This window comes from Rhododendron vialii, chromosome 10a, assembly GCF_030253575.1.
Source record: "Rhododendron vialii isolate Sample 1 chromosome 10a, ASM3025357v1".
Taxonomy (NCBI): Eukaryota; Viridiplantae; Streptophyta; class Magnoliopsida; order Ericales; family Ericaceae; genus Rhododendron; species Rhododendron vialii.
Genome location: NC_080566.1, coordinates 36,278,292 through 36,305,762, shown reverse-complemented (window position 1 = coordinate 36,305,762; position 27,471 = coordinate 36,278,292). Strand labels below are relative to the sequence as shown.

Here is a 27,471-nt window from a genome sequence, read left to right as displayed (position 1 = left end):
ATTATTTGCACAAGTCTTCTGAACAGTACAACGGTATGCTTCTCCTTTTATAGGCTCAATGAGAAACATCTAGCATGACTTCAAATCTAGACAAACATATACATGGCTTACAAGTTACAACTTTAGACAGGAATAACTTCTACTTTAGACAAGAATGAGCATATCTTATGACATTGGATATGCATATATTCTTTTAGATTATCAACACATAAGGAAAGTGATTTTCACACTCCACTTTTAACCACTCATTCTTCTTCTTTTTTTAATCCACATGAATTTACAATATTGTCCTTAAATGTATGAAAAAGTATATTGAATAAAAAGCAAGATAATAAATTCAAGTGAATAAAGACGAAAAAAAGAGTGCTAGTGACCAAAGAAAAGTGTGAAAAATCAATTCCCAATAGATAAACAACTTTTGCTTTTCTACTTCTAGCACTCACAACTACATGGGTAGCTGTAGTACAATGAAATTAGCGGCCGTATCATCCAAGCTACATTTCATGTGCAATTAATTTTGGCTCTAGTTTTTTTTTTCTTTTTTTTTTTGTTAAAAACTTGTGAGTCGGTATTATTAGAATGGTTGGATTAACACCTTAAAAAATGAATTGAACTCCTAACCATCTCTCCTAACATCTATGTATACCCTGATAGCGATGTAGTCAATAATATGAATCAATAGGGATACGTACGCACACAATCGCAACCAAAAGATTTCCTTAGTAACGATATTATAGCAATAAGAATATATATATATACGGGACGGTTCAAAAGACACCCAAAAAAACACCTAAAAAAACACCCAAAATCTCAAACTCATAGTTCCCGATCAAATTTTTATGATCCGAACCGTTCAATGTGTGCAGAATGTGATTTTAAGAGTGTCCGCGAGAAATTAACAAAAAAAATGATCGGAAAAGGCTTGATTTGAGCAGTTTTATTTGAACCGTTCAATAAAAAACTGTTTGAAACTGTTCGGATCAAACCCTTCCCGATCATATATATTGAAAATACTAACAAAACTAGCATTTTGATCAGTAGAACTCCTATTATGTGACATTTTAGGGTAGAGCCGGGCGGAATTTTTCACGTTTTGAAAGTTGTGCTTGATGGTTTATTGTGAATGCTTTCAAAAGTATCCGCTTTCAATTATGCAATCACGATAGAGTTTATGCATCACTTTCTTCATCATTGCTGTTTTATTCCACTTAGATCGCAGGTTACATACCCACTACAAAACCTCACAACAAACAATAATGAGAGAGGAGAGAGAGAGAGAGTCATGATTAGAAGCAAGGACACTGATTGCAAACCCTAGACCTAGAGCTGTAAAAATCTGGGATTGATCTCATCACTGGGTAGGAGGGGAAGGGTCAAAATTGAGCAATTCCTTGGAATGGGCCCATGGCTTGACAACTACCACCGCATCGAACGTCTTGGGGACCCCAGCCGGAGTGACTGCGGCGATCTTGAGATAGTACTTGACGCCGGAAACCACCTGCGTCTCCGCCTCCACCACCTCCTGAAACCTCAGGTCTCCGACGTACCCGCCATTCTTCTTACCCTTCTGCACTCGATTGAATTGCTGCACCGAGTACCTCCCTAGATCCTGAACCTCCTGGTTCGTCTTCACGTCCTTCACCTTCGTCCTCCCTCCCACCATCCCTCCTCCCAATCCGCTCGCCGCCGTCAGAGAAGAACACACGACGGCGGCAACGAGGAAGAGAAGGGTTGGTGTCAGTGATCGCTGCTTCGACATGATCGCCGGTGAGTTTTCTAATGGTTGTGTATAGTTGTAGATATATATGGAGAGAGAGAGAGAGAGAGAGAGAGAGAGAGAGAGAGGTAATTGATGAGGATGGAGGTTGTTTGTTTGTATATGTAGAGATGGAGGGTGGTGTTACGACACGTAATTACGGGCATGGGAATGGGGTGGCAACTCGAACGGCGTGCCGCGTTTGTGCAAAACGACGGGCTTCTCTATCCTCCTGTGGTAAGAGAGAGAGAGAGAGAGAGAGAGAGAGAGAGAGAGAGAGAGTTTGGCAGAATTCAGATACAAAAAAAATAAGAGCGTTTGAAACGGAAGGAAAGAGATAGTCTTGGGATATTCCTCAAATCCGAAATAATAACCACTAATACGTCTGACTTCGAGTTCTACGGAGAGCAGATTTGGAGTTTCTCTTGTTGACTAACATACTGACACTTCGCTAACTCTCGCTGATACATATGGTATGGCATAAAAAAAACTTGATTCGGACCGAACTGTTTTATTTGGCCAGGTTATTCCGTCCAATGGTAGCAGCATCGTTTTAGAAATATATGAGTTGGTACTTTTGGTTTGATTTGGTGTTTACGCTAGTGATTTACTTATGTAAAATAATTTTTGGATTTTGTCTTTATTTAAATTTTTTTTTGCATTTGATAGTTTTATGCCAAATTTTTATGTGATATGGGCACTGAGTAAGAACGAGAGGAATCGGCCAAAAAGTGACTTTTTTTTGCTAAAAAATAGTTATTTCTCAAAATAAAGGATAAAAGTAAAAAAAATTTACTTTTTCTATTTTTCTCATTAAGACAAATCAATAACTCATAAAAATTTGATACAAAATTAATAAATACGAAAAAAAAATAAAATAAGAATTACTTCAAGATTTATATTAAGTTCATAAGACCGCAGCCTAAGTCTGTATTTATTTACAGTTAAAGATCACTTTTGCCAGAATTTGTACTCAACTACTATAGATACTATCATTAAAAATGCTTTCGTGGACCGTGTTGGATTTGGATCTTAATGAAAGAAATTGTAAATTGCTAATCCCCTGACACACACACCCCCCGGCCCCACCTCCCTTTTTCCATTATACCCCCGCCTCTCTCTCTCTCTCTTCTTTCATTCTTTTTTCACCGTTTGTTTCTTCTTCTTTTTTTTTCTTTTCTTTTCAGTTTCGGTTTTTTTTTTTCTTTTTTTTTTCAATTTCGTTTTTTTTTCATTTTATTTCCTTTTCTTTCTTTTCAGTTTGAATTTTTTTTTTCTCTTTAATAATAGGTTCAAGTCTAATTCTAGGCTTTGTAAAGTAATTGAGAGAAAAAAAAATGTTTCAATTGATCATATTTATCCGACTGTTTTATTTTTATTTTTTGTCCTTTATAGATTAAAAAATATAGTTACTAAAATAAGTGTTTCAATTTTCAATCCGTTTGAACCGGTGCAAAGTTGTTATTTTTCTGATCATTTCATCCTAAATGGTCCTAATAAATTTTTGACTCCAAGGCCTTTCAATGGACACCCTAAGAGAGTTTTGAAACTAAATAATGAGTCTTAAGGTATTTGTTGAAAGGCTTTAAACCAAAAAATTCATTATGACCATTTAAAATAAAATAATAAAAAAAACAATTCTTGCTCTAATTTAACTGAATTGAAAATTAAAGCACTTAATTAATTCTTCAATTATATTTTTAAATATACAAAGGGTGTATTTATAGAAATTAAATAAATGAGGTATAAGTAAATAAAAAATTAAATTAAAAAGTAAGGGGACCGGGGGGCTCTGCTGCCCTCATTGGCACAGTAGCCCTTATGAAGCCCCTGAAACGTTTCCGTTTTAATTATAAAAAAAATAGAAACCAGCCATTTGCAATCTTATGGAGTAGAGACGTGATTTGAAGCAACATACTACTAAATCAGTTAAGAGGATTTATGCTAAATAATGGTTAACAAATTTATTAAATTGTACTATAGTTAAAAAAAAGTAATCCTAAATATAACATTTGTATTTTGGATTAGTATGTCGTTTGCAAAATACATTTCGTAATTAGTTCCCGAATACTAATTGTAATCTTAATGAATTTTTTGCTTTACGTCTTTTCAACGAGCACCTTAAGACTCATTATTTAGTTTTAAGACTCTCTTAGGGTTAGGGTGTCATTGAAAGGCCTTGGAGTCAAAAATTTATTACGACCATTTAGGATGAAATAATCAGAAAAATAACATCTTTGCACTGGTTCAAATGGATTGAAAATTGAAACACTTATTTTCGTAACTATATTTTTTTATCTATAAAGGAAAAAATAAAAAAATAAAACAGTCGTATAAACATAATCAATTGAAACACTTTTTTTTCTCAATTACTTTACAAAGCTTAGAATTAGACTCAATCTATTATTAAAGAGAAAAAAAATTTAAACTAGAAAGAAAAAAAAAAGAAAAAAAAAGAAAAAAAAATTTAAACTGGAAAGAAAAGGAAAAAAAAGAAAGAAAGAAGAAACTGGAAAGAAGGAAAGAAAGAAAGAAAGGAAGAAAAGGAAGAGAGAGAGAGAGAGAGAGAGAGGGGAGTAATTTCGGGAAAAGGAGGTGGGGCCGGGGGGGGGGGGGGGGGGGGGGGGGAGCGGCTCTCATGAAATTCTTAAAATAATTCATTACAAGTGAAAGGAGCGCAAGAAAATACTCCCTCCGTCCCATATTATTTGGACTTTTTCGATATTTGTGTCAGTTTTCAATCGTTTGTATCTTCCGATATGAATCTCCAACAATATGCAATATGGATCTTATTTGATAGTCCTCGATTAGATCTATAATACAAAGTTTTCAAAATTATAAAAAATATCATAAATTGAGAGATATAAGAGTTTAAAGAACGACGCGAATATCGAAAAATACCAAATATTTTGGGACGGAGGGAGTAGTACTTTTCATTGTCCTATCAAAGTCATTACAAGTGAACATGACTTAAATAGTGTTTGTTTGGAAAATTGGGGGGGAAAACGAAGGGGAAAAAAAGCAAAAATTTTAAACAAAAAATTGGCTTCTCCCAAATTTTCCTCATGTGTTCTTTTTTTTTTTTTTTTTTCTATTCTCACTACTACTATTGTTTTTGCTTTTCTTCTCTTCTTTTTTCACGAGTTTCCATTTCTGATAGATTAAGCAACTATCCATGATTCTAACGATTTTGTCTATGTTAACTAAGTCAAGCAGGTACTGTAACAATCGGTAACCTCAAGCACCACGATGAAGACATAAACAATTGGATGTTTACGCCCTCCTCCCTCCAACTTACCCTCCCACCCCTCTTTGAATTTCAAATGTGAGCGAAGACCTTGGGTTGTAGCTCATTTGGGTAGATGGAGGGTCAAAGAGAATAGATTGCCCACTGTGGATCATTTGGATTTTTTAAAATTACAGGTGATAAAGAAGCCCCTATGATTTCTGGGTTGGGGCCCTTTGCTCAAAAGCCCATATCGGGGATAAAAGCTCTTTATTAGGAACAGCAAATTGTGGGGCTTGTTTGGACGTGGGTTGCTCTGTTGAGTCAAGCCTTCCTTCTAGTCTCAAAGTTGGAAAGCATGAGGTCCTTAGGTCAAGTTTTCACTGCAGGTTATGTTTTGTTATCGCGAGGCTAATAGAGCAGCTGACTTGTTAGCCAAGCATGCATGCTGCAACAAACTCAATGGCGTTTTGTATTATATAGTAGTGCACTTGAGTTTTTGTCGAAGCCTATGTATAAAGATCAGCTTGGGGTAGTAGTCCCCCGTCTTGTAAAACTATACCTGTAACGACCCGGATTTTCGACCCAATTTTTTTTAATACAAATTTATATTGTTAAATTCCTAATTCAATAACTAATTAGATTGAATAATTAAAATATATTATTATGTGTACAATTGATATTATTTGCACTATTGTATAAGATATATATTTAAACCTTAGATATACAGGGAATCAGGGATTTATATTCATCTCTTATCTTTCCTATCTAAATCCTAACTAGAACTCTATTCAAACTAACTCTCCACTTCTCTCTCTCTCATCCTATACATAAACGCGTCCAAATACATTCTCACCTTATACATACATGCGTCCACATACATTAGAATTGAAACCCCCTCCCCCCCCCCAAATGTGGCACTTGTCCCCTATCCTTTTATCATTATCAGTATCCATCTCCTTCACTCTCCTTCCCCATTCCACCACTTCTACACTTATCCTCTCACCTTTTTACTACCTTATTCTCTCATTATACATACCCACATAAATCCGAAAATTGAACACCAGTATATTATTTCACTCCCAATTCTATTGTTGAGTCTAGAATAGAGAGAGAGAAAAAGGGAGAGAGAGAGAGTTGTGGCCGTAGGTGTGTGCACTCCGTGAGTTTTATGGGCACACCGCCGCTGCGGGCCCTGTCGGAGTGCCGCCGGACGCTGCCTCGAGATTTCAAAACCACCACGGCAATCTACAGACACCGTACAACACTTATTCAGACTTAGAATCGCGTTTGAGGTAGTTTTCCGGAAACCCGAAACCCTTAATATGCATTTTAATGGAGTTAGGACTTAGATTTAAAGTTTATTGAAGATGATGACCTGCTGTTAAATTGTTAATTTATTTTTAGTCCTGTTTATATTAAAATTCAGTCCGATTGTGCTAGAGTGATTAGTGTTATACCCTGTGAAAATTTATGATCGTTTAACAAGTGTTTGATTGCGAAATTATTATTAATGATGCATTGTTGATTTGTATTTGAGTAGACGTTTACGTGTTTAATAAATTATTGAGGTAGATAATGTTTATGAAATATTAACAAGAATATTTTATTAGTAAAAATTTATTTAGATTGTAAACAAGAAATATTTTAGATTATATATTAGTTAATCTTTAACTCTAATAAATATTGACTAGAATAGTCTCGCATAATTTTGTTGTTATGAAAACCTCATATTAATATTTAATATAGTTAGTAAATACTAAATTTAGCAATAAGTATTTTTCAATAAAAAAATTAGTTTGTAAAATCTATGAATAATATGAGAGTTAAAGATAATGTTTAAATAGTAAAAATATTTTATAAAATTTCTAAACGAGAGAAATAGACTTATTTTTAAGTGTAGCAATTAATTGTTTGACTGAATATTATTTTGTTACTCGCATGATTAATTCTATGGCAGGATAAATTTTATCGTATGGTTATGTGTTGTTAGCATGTTAGTACTTTTAGTTGAAATGTTGAACCGTGTGGTATTTTGTTGTGGTTGTAGATTGGACAAATAGGTTCCCAGGGTGGTTACGAGTAGTGAATCATGTAGACGATGATAGGTAAATGGAAAATGGTAAAGTGTTGAAAGTGTGAGTACTGTGTGGATTGTGAATTGAGCCATGGCGATGGCAAAGGTAACTTATGGGGCCTTGTATTGAAATGGGTTACCTGCGGAGCCCAGTGTTGTGACACTAACGTATGATACATCATGGAAAGTTTCTCTTCGAGGAAGAGAATGGGTCCCATGAGACGGTTATAGTTAGTGAGACGCTAACGTATGATACGTCATGAGAAGTTTCTCTTCGAGGAAGAGAATGGGTCCCATGAGTCGGTTATAGTTTAGTGAGACGTTAATGTATGATACGTCATGGGAAGTTTCTCTTTGGAGAAGAGAATGGGTCTCATGAGACGGTTATAGTTAGCGTGGGGTAGTGGATGTCCGACCCTAATGTACGATACGTCATAGGATGACTCGATCCTGCTGTTATGGTCTTAAGTGAGAACATGCTCAGTACATAACTTAGGTGAGCTCACCTAGGACCCTGATGCAGGATAAGCAAGAGGTAGGGTGGACCCATGAGACGATTGTAATTAATGGATGTGGGAGGAAAGGATCTCGCGGAGAGAATCCTTAGATTATATGTAAGATGATGGATAGTAAAGAAAAAGATGATGCGTTATTATTTTGTACCTTCTGTATATGATGAATTATTATATTGTTGATCTGCATATTGTGGTATTCGATTTTAGGATTTCTACTTAATGAATTATCACTCAGGATACGTTTGTATTTTGGCAAATCGTTTGCTTCGGCGTTCAATTTGCCAGAGTGTGCAGGATTCCACAGTGGAGCAGTTGATACAGGTGGGACCCCTGAAACGGAGTCTGGGCCAACATTGCTTGGAATTTCGTGTCAAAACTAGAGTCGCTCTGGAGTTGTTTTTGTTAAATAAATGTACATAGATTTTTGTATTATTTTGAAATTGTAATTTTTGTATAAGGATAAATAGGGGCCTAATAGTTTGTAAAATTCAGTGTATTTTAGGGTTAATGTTTCCAAAATTTCGTGAAAAATCGGGGCGTTACAATACCAGACTTGTTACTCTTTTGTGTTAATCTAAGTTAAGTTATTCGGTTTGTTTGTGCTTCCTAGTTGGCGTCTTGCCTTCTTGGGTTTTCGTTTTGGGTCTTGGGTGACATTTATTCGTTTCGTCCTTGGTCCGTTTAATCTTTATATACCTATTTTAAAGATTAATAAATTTCTTTTGGTGAGAAAAAAAAAAAAAAAACTTACCCTCCTTTTATTATATTCCTTGTTACCGTTTATGTATCTGAGCTCCTCTCCCCCTCGCATGAGACTCAGGCTACTCAAAACCTCTCCTCTAGCTCTCAGACCACTAAGGTGGAGAGCCCATGGGCGGAGGGCAGTAAGGGACAAGTGGGGTCACTAGACTGCACTCACTTTAATTTTCACAAAATATTTGATAGTTCGTAACCAAATTTTACTATTTTGACCCTAAAAAAACCTCTAAATTGCCCTAACTTGTTTTGAATGCATAAAAATTCCAAGCGTTCTCTTCTTTTCGAGAGTAGGAAAACTTCATTTTCCTATGTACCCAAAATAGATAGTGCTAGAAATGAGACTATCATGCATTATTTTTCAAATATAACAAATCTTTTGGGGCCAATTATAAGGCAAAAAATGAATTATTAGTGCATATCGATCTTATAATTTACCTCTTAATTTTGTTATTTTTAAACTTGTGCATAGAAAAAATATAGTACATATGAATCTAATTTTTTATCCCACTAACCAAATTTTTGGCTTCGCCCCCGAGCCTCCCCTGTTTGTTACACTAAATACCCACAGCCTTTTTTGTCCCATTATTTCCCTCCCCTAGTCCCCTCCATGCCCCCTTCCAGCTTCTCCTTTTTCTTGTATAAATACTAACTCAATCGTAACCGTCCAAAAGTGTTTTAGACGGTCAAGATGTTAATAAAAAATTTCAGGGAAATAATTAATTGTGATTGGTCATAATTGAAAATGAATTTCAGCCATTGATTGCGCAAATAAACGACTGAGGTTGCGTAACTCCGTGAATAGGTTGTTCACCCCTCCCGAAAAAGACTATCTCAAGAGACATATGCATGGACACAGCTCCTCTTTTTATCTCTCCACGTATCCCTCCTACAATCATCTGTTCCATGCATGTCTCCACCTCACATGGCCAAAGTCAAGCCCGATAAATTTTTGAGTGCCGGACGGACATTCGTGATGTCCGAGCAGCGGATCGAGCTTCTCCATTTCCTTCCTTAATTAAGTATCCAAAGTCTAAAAGAGACAAACATGCATGGACACAGCTCACCAACTCCTCTTTTTCTCTCTCCACGTATCCCTCCTACAATCCTCTGTTCCATGCATATCTCCACCTCGCATGGCCAAAGTCAAAGCACCTAATCCTTTTGTTGTACACATAAAAACAAAAAGGATAATGTAAGCTTGTAATTGTTACACGGGGATATTACAATATATTTTTGCTCCCTATTATTTACTCAAATCCCCACAAATCTTCCAATATTAGATATTTTGAAAAGCCAAAAAATTAGGTATTTTTTCTCTTAGTTTTTGCAATAGGCCCTTAATATTCACATCCATTGTATATGAGTTGGTGAAATAAAAACAAATGATCAAACCATAAAAAATCCTAGTTATAGCGTAGATGTGTGCTCGTATCGTATTTCTTTCAAATTTATAAGAATAAGAGTGTTAATAAATATTCTTGAATATTAAAGGAACACTAATGTTGTTTTGTAGGAGCCAAACATAATAATGTATACATACTACTATATGTGGGTGGTGTATTAATAACTAACTCTACACAGATCCGTCCTTGGCCTAACTTTATCCATGAATGTAAAACGAAGTGACAATAATCTACGTATGTTTCAAACGAGACAAACTCAATAATCACATTAAAAGCTCTAAAACTTTGTGACGATCACAATAATCATTATTTAACTTAATAATATTAGACTAGCAATTCTATTCGAAATGATAAACCTCCAAACCAAACCAAACCGAGCCTTACGTCCCAATCACTTGGGGTCGGCTACATGAATCTATTTCCTCCATTGGACTCTGTCAAGTGCCACTTGTTCACACAGACCCATTATACTCATATCTTTGCGCACTACAGCATCTAATGTCAATTTAGGTCTACCCCTCCTCGTAACATTGTTACCTAGAGCTATCTTATCCGCTCTCTTAACTACTACATCTTCTGGTCTACAATAGATATACCCAAACCACCTTAGCCTATTTTCCATCAACTTCTCCTCTATAGGTGCTACACCTATCATCTCACGAACTGTTTCATTTTTAATCTTGTCTCGTCTAGTCTTACCACACATCCACCTCAACATTCTCATTTCTGCTACACTCATTTTGCTCACATATTATTTCTTAATAGGCCAACATTCTGTCCCATAAAGCATTGCTGATAAACCTCCATATAAACTTAATCATGCTTTTCGTTTTGAAAAAAGAACACATGGGATTTGGAAATATCTTGGAGTCAAGTATCTCCATATAAACTTAATCATGCTTTTCGTTTTGAAAAAAGAACACATGGGATTTGGAAATATCTTGGAGTCAAGTATCGTACTCCCTCCGTCCCTAAATGTTTGGCACTTTCATGCTTTTTATTGTCCCATATTATTTGTCCATTTTTAAAAGTCAAAAGCAAAATATGGTAAATTTCTTATGTTACCTTTTTCTTTTGGGCACCAAATTTCAAATTCAAATTTTCAAGTACTATTCAAAGTACACTAGAAGGGTAAGATTGGACACTTGATTTTTGCACAATATAATAATATTTGTTCCTTAAAAGTTAGAACTCCCAAAAGTGCCAAACATTTAGGGACGGAGGGAGTATTTCTTTAGCCAAGGGTGAACCCATCGTTATAACGTGACAAGGGTAAAACGGTACTAACGTCAACGTGCAAAAGAGCTAAAACATAACAATGTACAAGTCCAGGGGTCAATCTGTCATGCAGTAATAAGAAGAAACAAAGACGCAAGAAATACAATTACACAGCTCTCTCCCTCTCTCTCTCTCTCTCTGCTGACTGCTGATCAGGTAAGTATCCCCATCTTTGTAGATTTTACTCTCTCCTTCTCTCTGATCTAAGTATCCCCATCTTTGGCTAGATTTTACTCTCTCTCTCTCTGCTGATCAGGTAAGTTTCTGCATCTTTGGCTAGATTTTACTCTCTCTCTCTCTCTCTCTCTCTCCCTGCTGATCAGCTAAGTATCCCATCTTTGGCTAGATTTTACCAATGTCTATTTTAATCTGCAAAAAACTTTGCACAAGTTGAGGTTTGCTATCAGTAGTTCAGCAACCCACCATTTCTACTTCAGTCAAATCCACCCATATTCATCATCTCTCGCATCCATCGATCTAACACCAAATCAACACTCATTCACAGTCAATTACCTCATAAACTCATGTGGGTTTCCTCTTGAAAAAGGCAATTAGAGCATCAAAGAAACTCAACTTCCAAACCCCAGAAAAGCCTAACTCCGTCATTGCATTCTTCTGTAACCATGGCTTAACCGAAACCCAAGCCTCAAATCTCATCAGGAAGGTCCCCCATGCCCTTTTGTCCAATCCAGAGAAAACCCTTTTGCCCAAGCTCGATTTTTTCAAATCTAAAGGCGTTTCAAGTGCGGATGGCCGGTGCTTCTTAAAAAAAGCTTTAGAAAACCAAATCATTCCAGTTTTTTTATTTTGTTAAGGATTTGGTTGGATCCGAGGAGAGAATGTTATCTGCTGTTAAATATGCTGCAGGGCTGCTTTTGGTTGATCTTGAGACTTGCATGGCGCCCAAATTGGTTTCTCTTCCTGCCAACACTAGAATTACATTGCCCCCACAACTCGCAGAATCCTTATAACGAGGCAAAGGGACATGACCTGCCTCAATTGCATGGATATCTTCAACTAAAATCCCATAATGGTCTTTAATCTCCTCGATTGTTTTCCCAGGGACCATTGCTGCAGTCTTCTCCCATCGATCAATTGAATCCTTGCAATAGACAAGGAAAATTCAAACGCCTTGTCCTGGGAAAATTCAAGACAAGGAAGTATCTATGGTTTGACAGTGTCCGAGGACAAGATCATGAGAGTGATGGACTTCTTGTTCAATGAAATGGGCTTAGATTCTTCGTTTGTTTTAGAAAGGCCACAACTATCATCATTGAGCTTCGAGAAGAGGATTTTACAGAGAACTTTTGTTTATCAAGCATTGCAAGCAAAAGATCAGACCAAGAAAACAAATATTAGCTTGACATTGATGCTGGAGTCTCCTGAAAAGTTGTTCATAAAGAAGGTTGTGAATTGGACAGAGGAAGAAGCTCCTGAGCTATTGAAGTTATACAAGGAAAAGTCGGCACTTGCAAGATAATTAGGATATGGGTCCTGTTATTTGCTTCCTTAAATTTAACTTTTGCGGGTATAATTCTCTCCTTTTGCATACAATTGGGCAAGTGATATTTATTTTTTGTAAGCAAGTTTGAGTTTTCATTCTGTTGATTGGAACTGGAAGTTCCACATTGTCACCTTGTAACGGTTGAGGTGATGCAGTGTCCCATCACCAGCTCACCCGGGTAGCTTGGCCGTGGTATTTTTTCACTTCTTGTTTTTTTAGGTGATATGGATTTTAGACATGGTCAGTGCTTTTATTGCATTAATTTAAATGTTCAATTGGGCATTTTGTTGATGATGTCATCTTGGTTTATTTAGAAAAAAAAGCATGAATTTGCTTTCTCATCAAATAGAGTGGATTTTTTTTTTTTGTCATTCATTGAGAGTATAGCAACCTCAATGAAATTGTTCTTTTATAACAAATCTTAGATTGCTGTGCAATTCAAGTTTCACTCCATTTGATATCGGCTTCTTAGTTTATGTTGTGGAATATGTTGAATTGTGTGATGCAACTTGTTTTGGATAATTTTTTGTCAATACTATTTTTTAAGGCATGCAAAATTGGTTATTTTTTCCTTCTTTAATTCATCAAATGTGTTTGAAGCTGGAGGATTGCAAGCAGTGTTATTGATCAGTTAGTGAGGTGAGAGATCCCGAATATAAAGCTCATGTACTTATATGAGCACGTGCGCTGGTCTGATTCGGGTACCTTGATACGGTGAAACTTAGAAAATAGGTATGGGTGCAGGTGGAGTGCTGTCATAAAAATACAATTTGATATTTTAGAGGTATACTTGCATAGAGAGACAGATTTTGGTACGCGTTTCTGTAACATACTTAGTCATAATATAAGGGGGATTCTTTGGGGAAGCCTCAGACGGTTTCCTATATTATACCTGATACCTGGGCTCTCAGAGGGGGAGATAAACAAGGACAATATCAGTGAATTATGTGAGTTTGATTGGAGGCCATGTAACGCATACAATTTTCAAAACTAGGTCTGTTGTCCCTTGCCATTGTCTATTTTATATGAGGTACAATTCAAACTAAGACAACACCAATAACTTGCCAAACCATGCTAGACTAGTTCTATCACTTGCCATTTTCATGGGTAGTATTGCCTAGAACAATGACTTCAGTATCCATGCCATACATAAATATATTATGTAAGGTATAAATCTTTGCCCCAGGGTTATGGAACGAAGAAGACAGTGTCATTTAGTCCATTTGTGCAACTCTTGTGGAGGGCTATCAGATTAGATGGATCAAACATCTAAATACTCAACCCCCCTTCCCAAACACTTGAGCCTAACTCTATAGAACTTTGTTTTTTTTTTTTTGATAAGTACTAAATTTATACACCTAGCTCTATATAACATAAACAATGTAAGAAGTTAGGTCTGTATTGAACTACGAAGCATGTGACTGGGTACTGGTACTCGTATTGGCTCCATAATAGTGTGCAGATACAACAAACCCAGGTAGATATATGTGTATTGGCACCATGTTAGTGTCCTGATACAAAAAACTACAAGAAACAGGATATGGTACAAGTGAGATACATTTGTAACTTGCAGTGGTGCATTATATTCAACAATTGGAAAATCATGTGCTAAACTTTGTTAAACGCCTTAGTTATTTAAATGCAACCTACATTCAAGATTTACTGCCTAAAAGAAGGTACAAACTTGAGTTTTTTCACTACATTAGGGAACCTATAAACCAATGCCAAATTCTGAGAGCATGCTAAGCATAAGAGAACCTGTGGATATCTAAGCAATCGGTACGTTTTTGTCTTTGTATATTCTGTGTGTGCAACGTTGCGTCCCATATTGGCGCAACTTAATGATACACCTTACTTCCGTTCAAAACAGAAAAAGTGATTCATCTTTACTCATTTTAATTCGGAAAAAGCATAAAAGAAAATCCTAGCAAGCTAACGTCATTCTTTACAATTCCAAGTCCTGTTCGGGTACTTGTATACTATTAAACAAGATTATAGCTAGATCCTTGGTGGCCAGTACCCAAGTAGGATTCCTGCTTCGCCTGCCCCGTACGCATGCAGATGTACCATGCAATTGCATGGTACGTGTATACTTTTTTTTAATTTCTTTTGCCAAGCAAAAAAAAAAAAATTTTCCACGGCTTCTTTTGCAACTAGGTGCACAAAGAACCTACATTAGTTCCAGGTGAGACTGATTTTCCACATGGTCTACTCGTCTCTTAGTTTCATTGCAATACATGGGCTAAGTTGAATGGGCACGTGATAGTATTTCTTTCAGATCCTACTGTCCAAAATTGTCTTTTCCCTCTTACTCGCTTCATCATTGTTGTATTTTAGTGCGCATTCGGTAACCACAAATTGAGTTACCTTCTTCCACCAATTCATTCATATATCCCAACGATTTAGTTTCTTTTTGTATACTTGAGGTAGTTTGATTTTATGATGGTGATCTGTTCGTATCTTTCCTTGGCTTTTTGTGGGCATACCTGGTTGACATTAAAAGTATCGTCTGATACAGCTGCTTCTCACTTTCGCATCCATGACTTTTGAAAAATGTTTTGCCGGTCTTTCTGGTGTGATGTGCCAGGTAGCTGGTCGCTATCCCTTCTTCGCCATATTAATTGACATTCTGATCTCTAGTATCCATGCAGGAATTGCCATTACAACAGGTGTCCATCGTATGGAAGGGAAAATTGGAGAAAGTAAAGCTATCGTCGGTTACATAATGGAGTATTTGTGGTCCTGGTTTGCAATTGTGATTGAGCTTGTGAGCTTCATCTTTCCCTTCGTCGAAGTTTTCATTATCAGACCTAAAATGGCATGCAATAGCTCCTCCTGGACTAGAGAGCAGGACAAGGCGTTTGAGAATGCCCTAGCAATCTATTGCAAGGACTCAATTAATCGATGGGAGAAGATTGCTGCAATGGTCCCTGGGAAAACAATTGAGGAGATTAAAGACCATTATGGGATTTTAGTTGAAGATATACATGCAATCGAGGCAGGTCATGTCCCTTTGCCTCGCTACAAGGATTCTGGGAGTCGTGGGGGCGATTCTAGTGGTGGTAGGAAGGGGAACCAATTTGGGAAAAAGCAAAGCAATTCCTGCCAAGGAGGGATGCCATCTAGTTTAGATCAAGACCGGAGGAAGGGAATAGCTTGGACTGAAGAGGAACATAGGTAAGGTTACAGTCACATGTTATGATAGTTTTTCAAAGATATTGGTAAGGAGCTTTCTAAAGCTTTTTTCTCTTGCATTAACTCAATTACTATGATATGAAATGGTTTGTTTCTTTATTCATATACAAGTCCATTCACTTGAACTGCTGTAATTTAAGAATTTCCTGTGTTAACATAGAAACCTTGCCAATTTGAATTCATTAACAGAATAACAGCATAATAAACATAGATTGGGTGGTAATTTTCTAATGCTGTATATGACTATATGTGCACATGGGCGTTACCATTCAACTTTATCTAACTACTGCTTTGGTTTAATTGCGTATCCTCTAGTCATAAATAGCTAATGCAACAAGGGTTTAGGGCTGCTAAAATTAGAGAGAAACAAGTGCAGTTCTTGCTACAAAAGGTTCGGTATGATGTGATAAATGCTGGTTGCAAAAGAATAGGATTTAAGTTCTTACTTATTTTAGAAGGCTTATTTTGTTGCTTATGCTGGTGTAAGATTGAAAACAATGTTATTCACAGGGGCTCGGATCACTTTCTTTCTGGTCCAATTGAGAGAAACATAGTTCAGTATACTTTAGCTTTTGATGGGATTGGTATTCAAATGCCAAATTGCGGAGGCCATTAAGATCATTCTTAAAGATCTTGAAACCCATTTTTTTTTTACCTGCAGGCCATGGTCACATCTGAACTCTTACCTTTGACTAGTGATACGTAGTTAATGTAATTGAAATCATTTAAACAGAAGCATCATTTTTTATGTCTAGGATTTGGTGCTGCTGACTAGAACAAATATGCATGATTTGGTGCTGGATCTTTTGATTAAAGCAGGAGATGGAAATAAAACAATGAATCCTGACTCTCTATGTTAAAAAAAAGGGCGAAATTAGATCCTGAATCTCTCTGTTAAAGAAGGGTGAAATTTGAAAAGCACATTGATCATGAAATTGATTTTAACAGGCTAATTAGGTGGAGGTCAAATTTGAAGTTCATGCAGTTACAGATGTATTAATGGATTAGTCCATGTCCATGGACCTTCGCAAATGGGGAGGTTATAGTATAGTAATATTAAATAGAAACAATACAGCTTGAGTGGCTCAGGGATTTCTTTTCTGCTAAAATCAAGCTATCCATATGGAGTCCGGTTAGAACTGATCAACGGCGTTGGGAAGGATAGTATATGTAATTTCCTCTTTTGCCGCCTTTAGTTGGAATAAGGAAATTGTTGGCAGTTGCACAAAACTCCTAGCAACCTCTTTTGCGTTTTTGTGCTTTGTCTCATTAAGTTAGTCTCTTTTGGGAGTTTCAACTTTTAATGTATACGCCCATCGATTGGGCATTACATAGGTATTGTTGTTGTTGTTTCTGTTAGTTAATGCATATGGATTCAAATACTGATTTCTCAAATTGCCCCTTCATTGTTACTTTAAGTATTTGGCCATATATTATTACATAGTGAATTTTGGAAAAGTTCTCTTACTTAAGTGATGACATTTGAAGGAGGACTAGGATATGTGCCTTTCCACTTTGGAAACAAGTTTTAACAATGACTGAAGGAGCACTATAATGATGCATTTAACATGGTTACGCTGATTATGGTTCTCCACTACGTAGCAGAAACTTTGAGGCGGCTTTCAAATAATTACTATTTGTTGCTTTAGGAATTAGGATCAAAGGACGCTTAAAACTTTTGGTCAAGGGTTTTAACCTTCAAATATATGATTGAATTATCTTGTACTTTTTTCCAACCAACTCTATAGTACTTGATAGTTACTCCTTCATACTTTTGAAGATTATAGCAAAGCCAAAGCAGCTTCATGGACTTGTTTGTGTGTGCATAAGCTAATTCTGTTCTAGATTTTATGTTTTTGTGTGATTGCGTGGGTAGTGAAATTGATTTTGCGTTGTCGACAATGCCACAACACTGACTTCCCTCTACGTAAAGTTGATGCATTCCAAGTTCAGTTGGGATTTTTGGTTTTTGGACTGCTGCAGACTTGCTATGAAAGACTTTTGTAGGTTGTGCCATTGTGATGAAATTGTTCCTGGTATTCGTCTTGAAATTAAAAAAATTAGCCATGCTCAATTCCGTTGAAACTGTAAAATTATAATCAGATAAAACCTAGTTTAAGCTTACTTTTTTAGGTGTTCACTGCGGATGGTACTTCTGCATGCAAGCACAATCTCACCCCTCTTGGTTAGAAACATATAGTGATGCTGCTATTTTAGATAGACTCTTCAGTTTCCGCAGTGCATATCTCTACATCACCATCTCTTGTGGTATGGAATTTCTATTGGCAGAAGAGTTTAGGTACCAATTGACCAATCAAGGTAAAGAATCGAATGGCTATTGTCATACATCCTTTCCGTTCTGCTCTGCTTTTGTGAACTATGGGCCATTTTCATGCCAAAAATTTTTCAGTGTGCTTTTGTCCCGTTTGAGTTTACTATTCATTGAAGTGGAGATCCCTGTCCAGTAATGGCCTTTTCCTTTTGCTCTTTCCCATGATTCCTTCTTCTTCATGATAGAGATTTTGGGATCTATACTTTCATATGCTAAAATAAATGGCCCTTTTAGTATATTATCAAATCCATACTTATGTTCAAAATAAATGGCCCTTTTAGTATATTATCAAATCCCTACTTATGTTCAAAATAAATGGCCCTTTTAGTATATTATCAAATCCCTACTTATGTTCATATGAAGTTTGAATAATTACCAGTACTTAAAATGTGAAATTTTTTGTCAATGACACAATTTCTAAAATGATGCGGCTGATCCCCATAATAGATTGGGTAACGTCTCTCTCTCTCTCTCTCTCCATAATAGATTGGGTAACGTCTCTCTCTCTCTCTCTCCATAATAGATTGGGTAACGTCTCTCTCTCTCTCTCTCTCTCTCTCTCTCTCTCTCTCTCTCTCTCTCATGCAGGTTATTTCTTCTGGGCTTGGACAAATACGGAAAGGGTGACTGGCGTAGCATATCCCGGAACTTTGTGCTAACCAGGACACCAACACAAGTGGCCAGCCATGCTCAGAAATATTTTATTCGCCTAAGTTCTGTAAATAAAGGAAGGAGGCGATCAAGCATCCACGACATAACCAGTGTCGATGGAGGAGACTCATCAACTCCACGAGGGCCAATCACAGGGCAATCCAGTAGAAGTGAAAATCCAACAGCTCTGAGCGATCCTGGTGTTAGCAAGTATGTACCGCCAACTATAGTCGAATCAAGCAACAACTTGCTTATTCCACCAGCTGAAATTCCAGAGGATGTTGGTTCCCCAGTAGAGTTGTTGTATGATGTTGGAGCACCAATTCCGAATCATGCGTTTCTGCTTCCTCCGTGAACGTCATCTCTCCAGTGACTTCATCTCAAGCAGGTTATTTAAGTATAACTAATAGTATGTTTGTATTTAGATATTATGTCTGAAGTACTTGTAATTTTCTACCCGGGATTGGCAAACACTATAGAGTAGCGTATACCGGGTAAAATTGTTCCTTTTCTGTTTTTCGTTTTTGAAATTCGAGCTCTTATGTACTGCTATGATGGGTAAAGAGCTTGATTATGAATTGGACAAATCACAAATCTCTATATTTTCTCTAGTTTTGAAAGGTTCATAAATTTCGAGTATGATTACCGGAGCATGTTTCTGGGTTTTTGGATCTAGTATACATGATTCATGATATATTCATATGTTAATTTCAGGGGTGGGGGAGGTGATTCTCTCTGTTTTTGTATTAGCATGTTATACTTATGGGAGTCATTGGGTAAATGGATTGACATTGGGCAGATAAGTATCCCTCCATCAAATATTAATTGTCTATTTCCAGAAATCATGATAGTAATCAGATGCAAAATTAGCGCAATTTTTTGCATTTTTTTACACTGATCTAAGATCTCAGTTATCTTTCACTGGTTACTATTATTTAAAAAAAAGATGCACTAAAGTACTTTGGTTTTGCGTTTGGTTAAAGACACGGCTTTTAGAAGAGACCAATTAATATGGGACGGAGGGAGTAGTAGGTAAGAATGGCAGTTTTTTGGTAGTCTTTTGTTTTGTCAAGGCTTAAATGCTGCTGAGTTCCTGACCAGCTGGTTTTGGATGATAATCACTGTGAAATGATACTTTCGCTATTGTGGTTTTCATGATATTTATCTGGGTGATAAGGACTTTGCTCCTTGGGCTTGCTTTTCTCTTGAACTGTTTTCTTTCAAATTTTATTTTTCTGAAATGATCAAAAGTTTGCTGGGAAAGGTCACTAGCAGGCTAGCAGCAACAAGATCTGCGGTTTCTGCAAAACGATATAAACCTAGAAAAGTGTTCGAGAATGACCGGATGGCAGCATTCTTTCTCAATGAAGAACACACTCTATCAGAATGAATGCAGTGCTACGTTAAGGACACATCTTTCGTGATGCTCTTTCGGCTTATATCGAGTTTTCTTCTAGGTTTGAAACCCAGGATTGTAACCATAACTAGAAACTCCCCTGCTAACCATTAGGTTAGTTTTTTTCCCATTTTCCTGTTCTCATCGAGTTTTCTTCTAGGTTTGAAACCCAGGATTGTAACCATAACTAGAAACTCCCCTGCTAACCATTAGGTTAGTTTTTTTCCCATTTTCCTGTTCTCACTTGGCGCCGCAAGGATCACTGCGTGCAGTGCGTTATTTTTGAGTGGTGCTATGTGCACCGACCAAAACCATACTGAGGGTATACCGACGGCTGCACCGGGCCGTCTCCGGCCACCGGACGGCCGATCCAAGCAGTCCAAAAAAAATTTTAAAAAAAAACCTAGGGGCCTAGCGCGGAAATCAACAGCATCCGATGTGTATCTGCTTGATCTAAACACCCTATTTTTCGTATATATACATATATACACAAAAAATATGGTGTTTAGATCAAGCACCCTACACACATCGAATGCCGTTGATAACCTTGCAGGGCCCCTCGTTTTTTTTAAAAATTTTTTTTGACAGCTTGGATCGGCCGTCCGGTGGCCGGAGACGGCCCGGTGCGGCCGTCGGTACGATTTCCCTACATAGCCGTCGGTACCTATATCTTTACTGGTTATTTTTGGTCATTTCTTGTGAAGATTTTCTGAGTTCATATAGTTTTCTTGGTATGATTGTGGATAGAAACTAGAAGTCGAAACTCATTTCAATAACACCATTAAACTGCATGCAATAACCACATTCTGAACTCTTCTTTTCGTGATTTTCTTTTAGTTTATGTTACTAAGTTTTCTTTCTAAATCCCAAGTGGTTGGCCCAGTGGTGGTCAAGGTCTCAAACTTATGGAGTTGCTCTCTCTTAAGATCTCACGTTCAAAATCTCTCAGGTGTTATCATCTCTTTTGGAGTCGGTCCATAAAACTCTGCTTTTAATTAGGCTCCCCGCCAGTGGGCAATTGAATTGCGCTCTCAGGATTAATTGAGGTGCGCTTAAACTGGCCCGAACACCTGAGTTATCAAAACTAAGTTTTCTTTCTAAAAGTTGACTCCATAACCATTTTGATCCATTTTCCTATTCCCATTTAATTAACACCATCAGGATCAATCCAAATGGTGTGTTTTGGACAAGATTTTCTTCCGAGTTTATCGAGGTCTGTGGGTATGACTAAAGATGAAAACTTAGAAGTTAAAACTCCCCCTGTTAACACCATTCAACCTTTCCGTTGAATATTCCCATCGCTGTGATCGGCATGCTTGGGCAGTCTTTGAATATTGCCCCTTCTTGTACCCTCCTAGTATAAGCACCTATAGGCTATAGGCTATAGGCTATATCCATGTGAGTAAGAGGGAAAAAAATGATTAATTTGCATGCAGATGTTTGGGTGCGGGGAGTACAAATGCATTCGCAGTTGTCGAATGAGTGTGGGTCCCAAGTCCATCGTGCAAGGCCCACCTACATCGAACGAACGGTTGTGAACATTTTCTCAGTCATCCAGGCATTTGTTTCTGTTACACTGGTGCAGTGCTAATGGACTATCTCATCTGGTGCAGTGCTATTGTACAAAAATCAAGTTTATAGAACCATGGTAAAGTTGATAACTAGTTGATCAGGATAGATTTGTCCTACCATTCATTTTTTGAATCATATTATTCGTCTATTTATAAAAATAAAATAAAAATCATCTCTTTTGATCAAGTAGATAACGCTACCCGATCAACTTAGTTTTTTTCTTGAATAAATCTATGAATTAACCGGTTCATATCATAGTAATAAAATCTTGGCAAATACCATCGAGGATCACCACGAACTAGCGCACCGACGGAACCCAGAGAGAGAGAGAGAGAGAGAAGGAAGGAAGGAAGGTGGCAAGCACATGAAGAGAAACACAAGGAGCGCCGGAGATGCAGCTGTCCACATTCTCCCATGTTTGAAAAATTGGGAAAAAAATATTCAAGAATCCAAGAGCCACCCACATAGTGCAGTTAATAACAGTTGACTTGATTGTATCAAATTCATTTCCCATATTCCTTTTTTCTACTATTATCTAAACATCTAATCTATAAATCAGACTACAATTCTTCAATGGCTTCCAATTCACTCCCGAGAGGAGAGACAGAGATTTGGGCTTGAAGAGTGAGTTTTAGTACTCAAAATACCATGAGCACCACCACTCACGTTTCGCTTCTCGTACTCTTGCTGGCTGTTTCTTTGCACACCCGCTGCCGTGCCGACCCCTACGGCAACCCATCGCCGCCTCCAGGAAGTGCGGTGTCCGGGAAGACCTTCCCTTGTGGCATGGGCACCAAATGTGGTGGGAATAATGGCATGGCGTTTGCTTGCCCGCGACAATGTCCCGACATCAAGCCCTCCAACCCCAAGCAGAAAGGCTGCTCGGTTGATTGCAGCTCCCAGAAATGTGAAGCTGTTTGCAAGGGTAAATTCTCTCTCTCTCTCTAAAAAAAAGAAAAAGTTTCTATCAGGAAAATGTCGTTTTTTTCATTTCAAATATGAGCTACCTGTTTTGTTTGTGTGAATTTGTTTTCCTAAAAGAGCTACGGATTCATTTATTTGACGGGACTAGTGTTAAAAGGATATATAATGTCGCAGGATATTCAATCGCATCAGATTTAAATTTATTGGCCGGACTAATAACACCACGCATCCCGTACTATTGTATATGTCACGTTTTGTTAGATTATATATCCAAGATACTCGTATGTTTAATCAAACAACTGTAAGTATTTTAACCTAACCCGGGAAATTTTGTCACTTTTTTGTCAAAACAAACTGACCCTATGGTAGGTCAGTAAATGAATCGAACAGCTCGCGAGCTCGGCTTGGCTCAGCTCGTTAACTCTTGACTCAGCTCGTTTAGCAAACGATCCGAGCTTGGCTCGTTTAACAAAAGCTCGGTTCGTTAAGGGAGGTTCAGCTCGATTAAAGAGGCTCGTTTAATAAATGACTAAACTCGGCTCGTTAAGGGCTCGACTCGTCTTAGCTCGAGCTCATTTTTTTGCTCGTTTAGTAAACGAGCCGAGCTCAACAAAGCTTGGCTTGGCTTGCAGCGCTACCCTGTGGGGTTTTTTTTTTTTCCGCTAGATCGACGTTTTATTGAATTTTTTTTTTTTTTTTCTTCTGCAGGGCTCGGGGCGAATTGCAATGGAAGGGGGGCAGGTTGTCAAGATCCGAGATTCATCGGAGGGGATGGCGTTATGTTTTACTTCCATGGAAAGAAGAACGAGCATTTCAGCTTGGTTTCCGACTATGGCCTCCAAGTAAACGCCCGTTTCATCGGCCGGCGTCCCACCGGAAGGTCCCGCGACAACACTTGGATCCAGGGCCTCGGCCTCATGTTCGGTTCCAACAGCTTCACGCTAGAAGCGAACAAGGTCGCGCAATGGGACGATCAGGTCGATCAACTGCGCTTCACCTACAACGGCATGCCTCTCTCCATCCCCCCGGTCCACCTCTCCGCCTGGACGGCCCCTGACAAACAACTCCTGGCGGTGGAACGCACCGCGAATTGCAATAGGGTCACGGTGGTGCTGCCGGGCCTAGTGGAGATGTTGGTGAACGTGGTCCCGGTAACGAAAGAGGATGACCGCATTCACAAGTATCAGATCCCGTCCGACGATTGTTTTGCCCATCTGGAAGTGCAGTTCAAGTTTTCGCATCTCTCGGAGGACGTTGAAGGCGTGCTGGGCCAGACGTACCGTCCGGGTTTCCAGAGCCCTGTCAAGAGAGGAGTCCCCATGCCGGTCATGGGAGGGGAAGACAAGTTCAAGACATCTTCCCTCGTGTCTGCCGATTGCAAGCGTTGCATTTTCGCGACGGATGCTTCTGCGGCTAATCCATTGGAATTGGATCCGTCCATGACAGTGGATTGCACCAGCAAGATGAGCAATGGTCGCGGAATCGCTTGTCGTCGCTAGGAATAAAACGAGTTTCTCAACTTTGGATTTGAAAAAAATAACAAAACAAAATTAAACAAAAAGTTTCTCACTTTGGTTCTTTAGAGGCAATTTGTTTTTGTTGTTCTTTAGAGATTTCAATTGTGTTTTGTGGTTTTGGGTATCGATTGGTCGCTCTGGTACCTTGTAATCAACAACTAGTTGGAATAACCGTGCTTGTAATCAACAACTAGTTGGATACACTATTTGGCTAATTATTACATCAAACAATGATACCGACATAGATCAAAGTGCACAAATCTAAATACAAATGTGTCCAAATCCATCCAACGTGCATAGGCCCCACATCTACTATGAACGACCCATATATATTAGACGATTCCATTAACATATTATCTGAATATGTGCACTTTTATTTGTGTCTGTAGCATTACTCAAATGATATACACGATATTTGAGTCCAGACACTCATTTTTTGTGATTTACTATTTTTTTCTTTTTAAAAATCTCCAAGTGCTTTGAAGATTTTGCCTAAGAGTCATCATCAGGCCGGGCCGGCCCAGCCTGTTAAGTCATTGTCCTAGCCCGTCCACGGGCCGGGCTGATCGGGCTTTTTCTTTTTTTTTCGGGTCGGGCAGGCCGGGCTACCTACCATAAATTGAAGCCCAAGCCCAGCCCACGGGCTACCCAATTGACGGGCTGGCAGGCCAATGGGCAGGCTTAAATTTCCTTGAGCCGAAACTAAATCAAGGAAAAAAAGAAAGGATTTTGTGGGATTTTAGGCTATTGGGCGGGTACCACGTGCGGGCTCACGGGCCGGGCCTATGGGCTGGCCGAGTAAAAATTCATAGGTTCAAGCCCGCCCATTACAAACTATGGGCCGGGCAGGCTTTGGGCGGGTCATAGGCTTCAGGCTAAGTAATGACCCTTAATTTTGCCATTAGATGGACTAAGTAGAATTTAGAAAACCAGAAATTTTCATAACTATGGTGTTGAGGAGGTCTTGATGAACTCATAATATTAGGTACAACGAAATAATTGATTCAATTTTTACCACGAATCGAAACACGTTTTGTATCATAAAAGTCAATTTAGTACAATTTTTATCATAAATATAGACAATTTTTGTCAATTACAAATATTTATGTAATCACTCAGTCATACACCATACAACGCTAGGACATGCCAAGGGTCCCTATAGTGCGCTAATGCAGTACCAAGTGAAGTGTGCTTTGGTGGGCTGCACAGATATACTATCACCGTTATCTGAACTATTCAGTTCCCTGAACATTTCTACTGAATTGTTAAAGCCGATCAAATATTGATAACCACATAATCGATCGTGATATATTTGTCTTACAATTCATTTTCTAAAATTATACTAGCCATCCATTTTTGTGTAAGATGTTGTTAGACCAACAAGTATCTGAACTATTTGATTTCTAATTTTTTGGATGATCTAATCATACAAAGTGAACGGTTTAGATCACAATAATTAGATCTCGATAAAGCCACCAAGGCGCACCATACTCTTGTTGTTCATTAGTGCACTACGGAAGCTCCTTGTCTGATATTGTTTAATACTCAAATGTAATCATAAAAACAAAACTCATATTGCATTAGAAAACAGGTGTTTGCGACATAATTCATATTGCTTTAGGAAACAGGAAACATATTTCAGATTCTGTTTTTGGATTTTAATATTCTAGATTATTGCAGAAGAAGACAAACTTGTTTTATTATGGCAGTGAAATTGTGATTAATTAAGTAGTAAAAGCTACTAGTGATTAAAACAAGAAGCTGAAAATCAACTTTCAGAATACTTAAAATTTATATTTTGATCAGAAAAGCACCCTAAACCCACCTTCTCTAGAATTAAATTATAGTTTCAACTTCTAGGAATTCCTAAAATTCCAAAATCAGTTAATAAGATTTTCTAACAAACACTCACAAAAACTTTTAAAAAATAAATCGAAAATATGCCCTCGTAATTATTTCTTCAGGACTTGGCTTATCGACAGTCTCTATAAAGGGACTGCACATGTAGTTGGCCAATTGTTGGCCCATGCCGGGTTAACTTTCGTGATTGGAACCCTTCAAGTCATGGAGCTCGTGAGAACTTCAGCTAGGTTAAAAATCATTTCAATTGAACACTGAATAATATTAGTGATTTAGTTTTTATTAAAATGGATTTGATCCAGTGTGGCCAAATCCATTTTGGAAAACATAAATTCACTCTGATTAGGTACTAATCAGCATCCAAATAATATGACATTTGGTATGGCTAAAGTTCTCGACGACCTCTATGACACGAACAACGGTTCCGATCATAGAAATAAATTCAGCATGGGATGAAAATTGGCCAACTGCATGGTGCAAATTAGGGACGGAGCCAGAATTTCATTTTGAAAGTGGCTGAACCTTGTAAAAAGAAACCCGTCGTATTCAATATAATTTCAATTGACTATCTAAATTAATCAAAATGGATGTGGTGTATTTGAAATCCTAATAGAAACTATGAGGGGAGAGGGTGAGAGGGAGTACGAATCATATAGAAGTAAACATATACATAGGGGTGAAAGCAAGAAGGTATTTTACCAAAAAAAGCAAAAAAGGTAGGTTGTGCCATGGTTAGGCCCCTCAGTATGGCTATAAACGAACTAAACAGCTCACGAGAAGCTACTAAATGAGCTCGTTTCGAGTTTTTGGCTCGTTTTGTAAAGGAGCCGAACTCCAACTCAATTCGTTCAATAAAAATTCGGCTCGATTAAAGAAGCTCGTTTAGTAAATGACTAAGTTCAGCTCAGTAAGATTCGAGCCGAGCTCGAGCTTAAGTTTTTAACCCGTTTAGTAAATGAGCCGAGCTTGAAAACTCGACTCGGTTCGACTCGTTTACAGTCCTACCCCTCAGCCATTGAATCCCTCCGTCGCTGCTGACAAGCAATTTCCTTACTCTTTAACGTGCCGTTTCACATATGCCTTTAAGGCCGGCTGCAAAACAACGTAGCTGTCGTTTCTACCGTATTACAGTAGGCTATTAGCAAACAATTAATTTCTCTAGAAGTTAGTCAACTAACCCATAATTACTACTATCTAATTTTTTAGAAGTTAGTCACCTGTCCTGTTCAAAAACGAAAGAGAAAACGTCACCTGTCCTTGCCCCAAAAGTCAAATAGATTCGGTAATCAAACATACTACTACATGAGAACCAGAAAAGTTAATCCGGTTAGTTGGTGGGCTTGTTTCCCGTACAATTGACCGAAGTTCGATTCTTGCGGTCAGACCGTAAGAAAATAATTTTTTGTGAATCTCTTAGGTCTTGCGTGGGTGAGTGGAAGAGAATTAGTCAAGATGCGCATAAACTGATCCAAACATCCATAGGTGTCGAAAGTAAAAAAAAATACA

General features: G+C 37.9%; 3 protein-coding genes across 3 annotated transcripts; 2 read left to right on the top strand and 1 right to left on the bottom strand.

The window, feature by feature from the left end:
* Positions 1-1,165: 1,165 nt before the first annotated feature.
* On the bottom strand, positions 1,166-2,100 carry LOC131302718 (cysteine proteinase inhibitor B). The gene has a single exon (XM_058329503.1). It carries the CDS (start codon positions 1,757-1,759, stop codon positions 1,352-1,354), a length of 408 nt encoding a protein of 135 aa, XP_058185486.1. The 5' UTR covers positions 1,760-2,100; the 3' UTR covers positions 1,166-1,351.
* Positions 2,101-11,124: 9,024 nt separating this feature from the next.
* LOC131302717 (transcription factor SRM1-like) lies at positions 11,125-19,347 on the top strand. Its single transcript, XM_058329502.1, has 3 exons — positions 11,125-12,542; positions 15,159-15,695; positions 18,634-19,347. The coding sequence occupies exons 1-3, from the start codon at positions 12,502-12,504 to the stop codon at positions 19,049-19,051; spliced, it is 996 nt and encodes a 331-aa protein (XP_058185485.1). The 5' UTR covers positions 11,125-12,501; the 3' UTR covers positions 19,052-19,347.
* Positions 19,348-21,994: 2,647 nt separating this feature from the next.
* LOC131302716 (uncharacterized) lies at positions 21,995-24,346 on the top strand. The gene is made up of 2 exons (XM_058329501.1): positions 21,995-22,589; positions 23,297-24,346. The coding sequence occupies exons 1-2, from the start codon at positions 22,313-22,315 to the stop codon at positions 24,085-24,087; spliced, it is 1,068 nt and encodes a 355-aa protein (XP_058185484.1). The 5' UTR covers positions 21,995-22,312; the 3' UTR covers positions 24,088-24,346.
* Positions 24,347-27,471: the final 3,125 nt, after the last annotated feature.

Excerpts from the sequence above, each read along its gene's own strand:
- LOC131302717 (XM_058329502.1), top strand. The coding sequence starts at position 12,502 with ATGGGTCCTGTTATTTGCTTCCTTAAATTTAACTTTTGCGG. Across the intron at positions 12,543-15,158 it reads CTTAAATTTAACTTTTGCGG|TATCCATGCAGGAATTGCCA; the intron begins GTATAATTCTCT and ends TCTGATCTCTAG. Across the intron at positions 15,696-18,633 it reads TGGACTGAAGAGGAACATAG|GTTATTTCTTCTGGGCTTGG; the intron begins GTAAGGTTACAG and ends TCTCTCATGCAG.
- LOC131302718 (XM_058329503.1), bottom strand. The coding sequence starts at position 1,759 with ATGTCGAAGCAGCGATCACTGACACCAACCCTTCTCTTCCTCGTTGCC.
- LOC131302716 (XM_058329501.1), top strand. The coding sequence starts at position 22,313 with ATGAGCACCACCACTCACGTTTCGCTTCTCGTACTCTTGCTGGCTGTT. Across the intron at positions 22,590-23,296 it reads ATGTGAAGCTGTTTGCAAGG|GGCTCGGGGCGAATTGCAAT; the intron begins GTAAATTCTCTC and ends TTTCTTCTGCAG.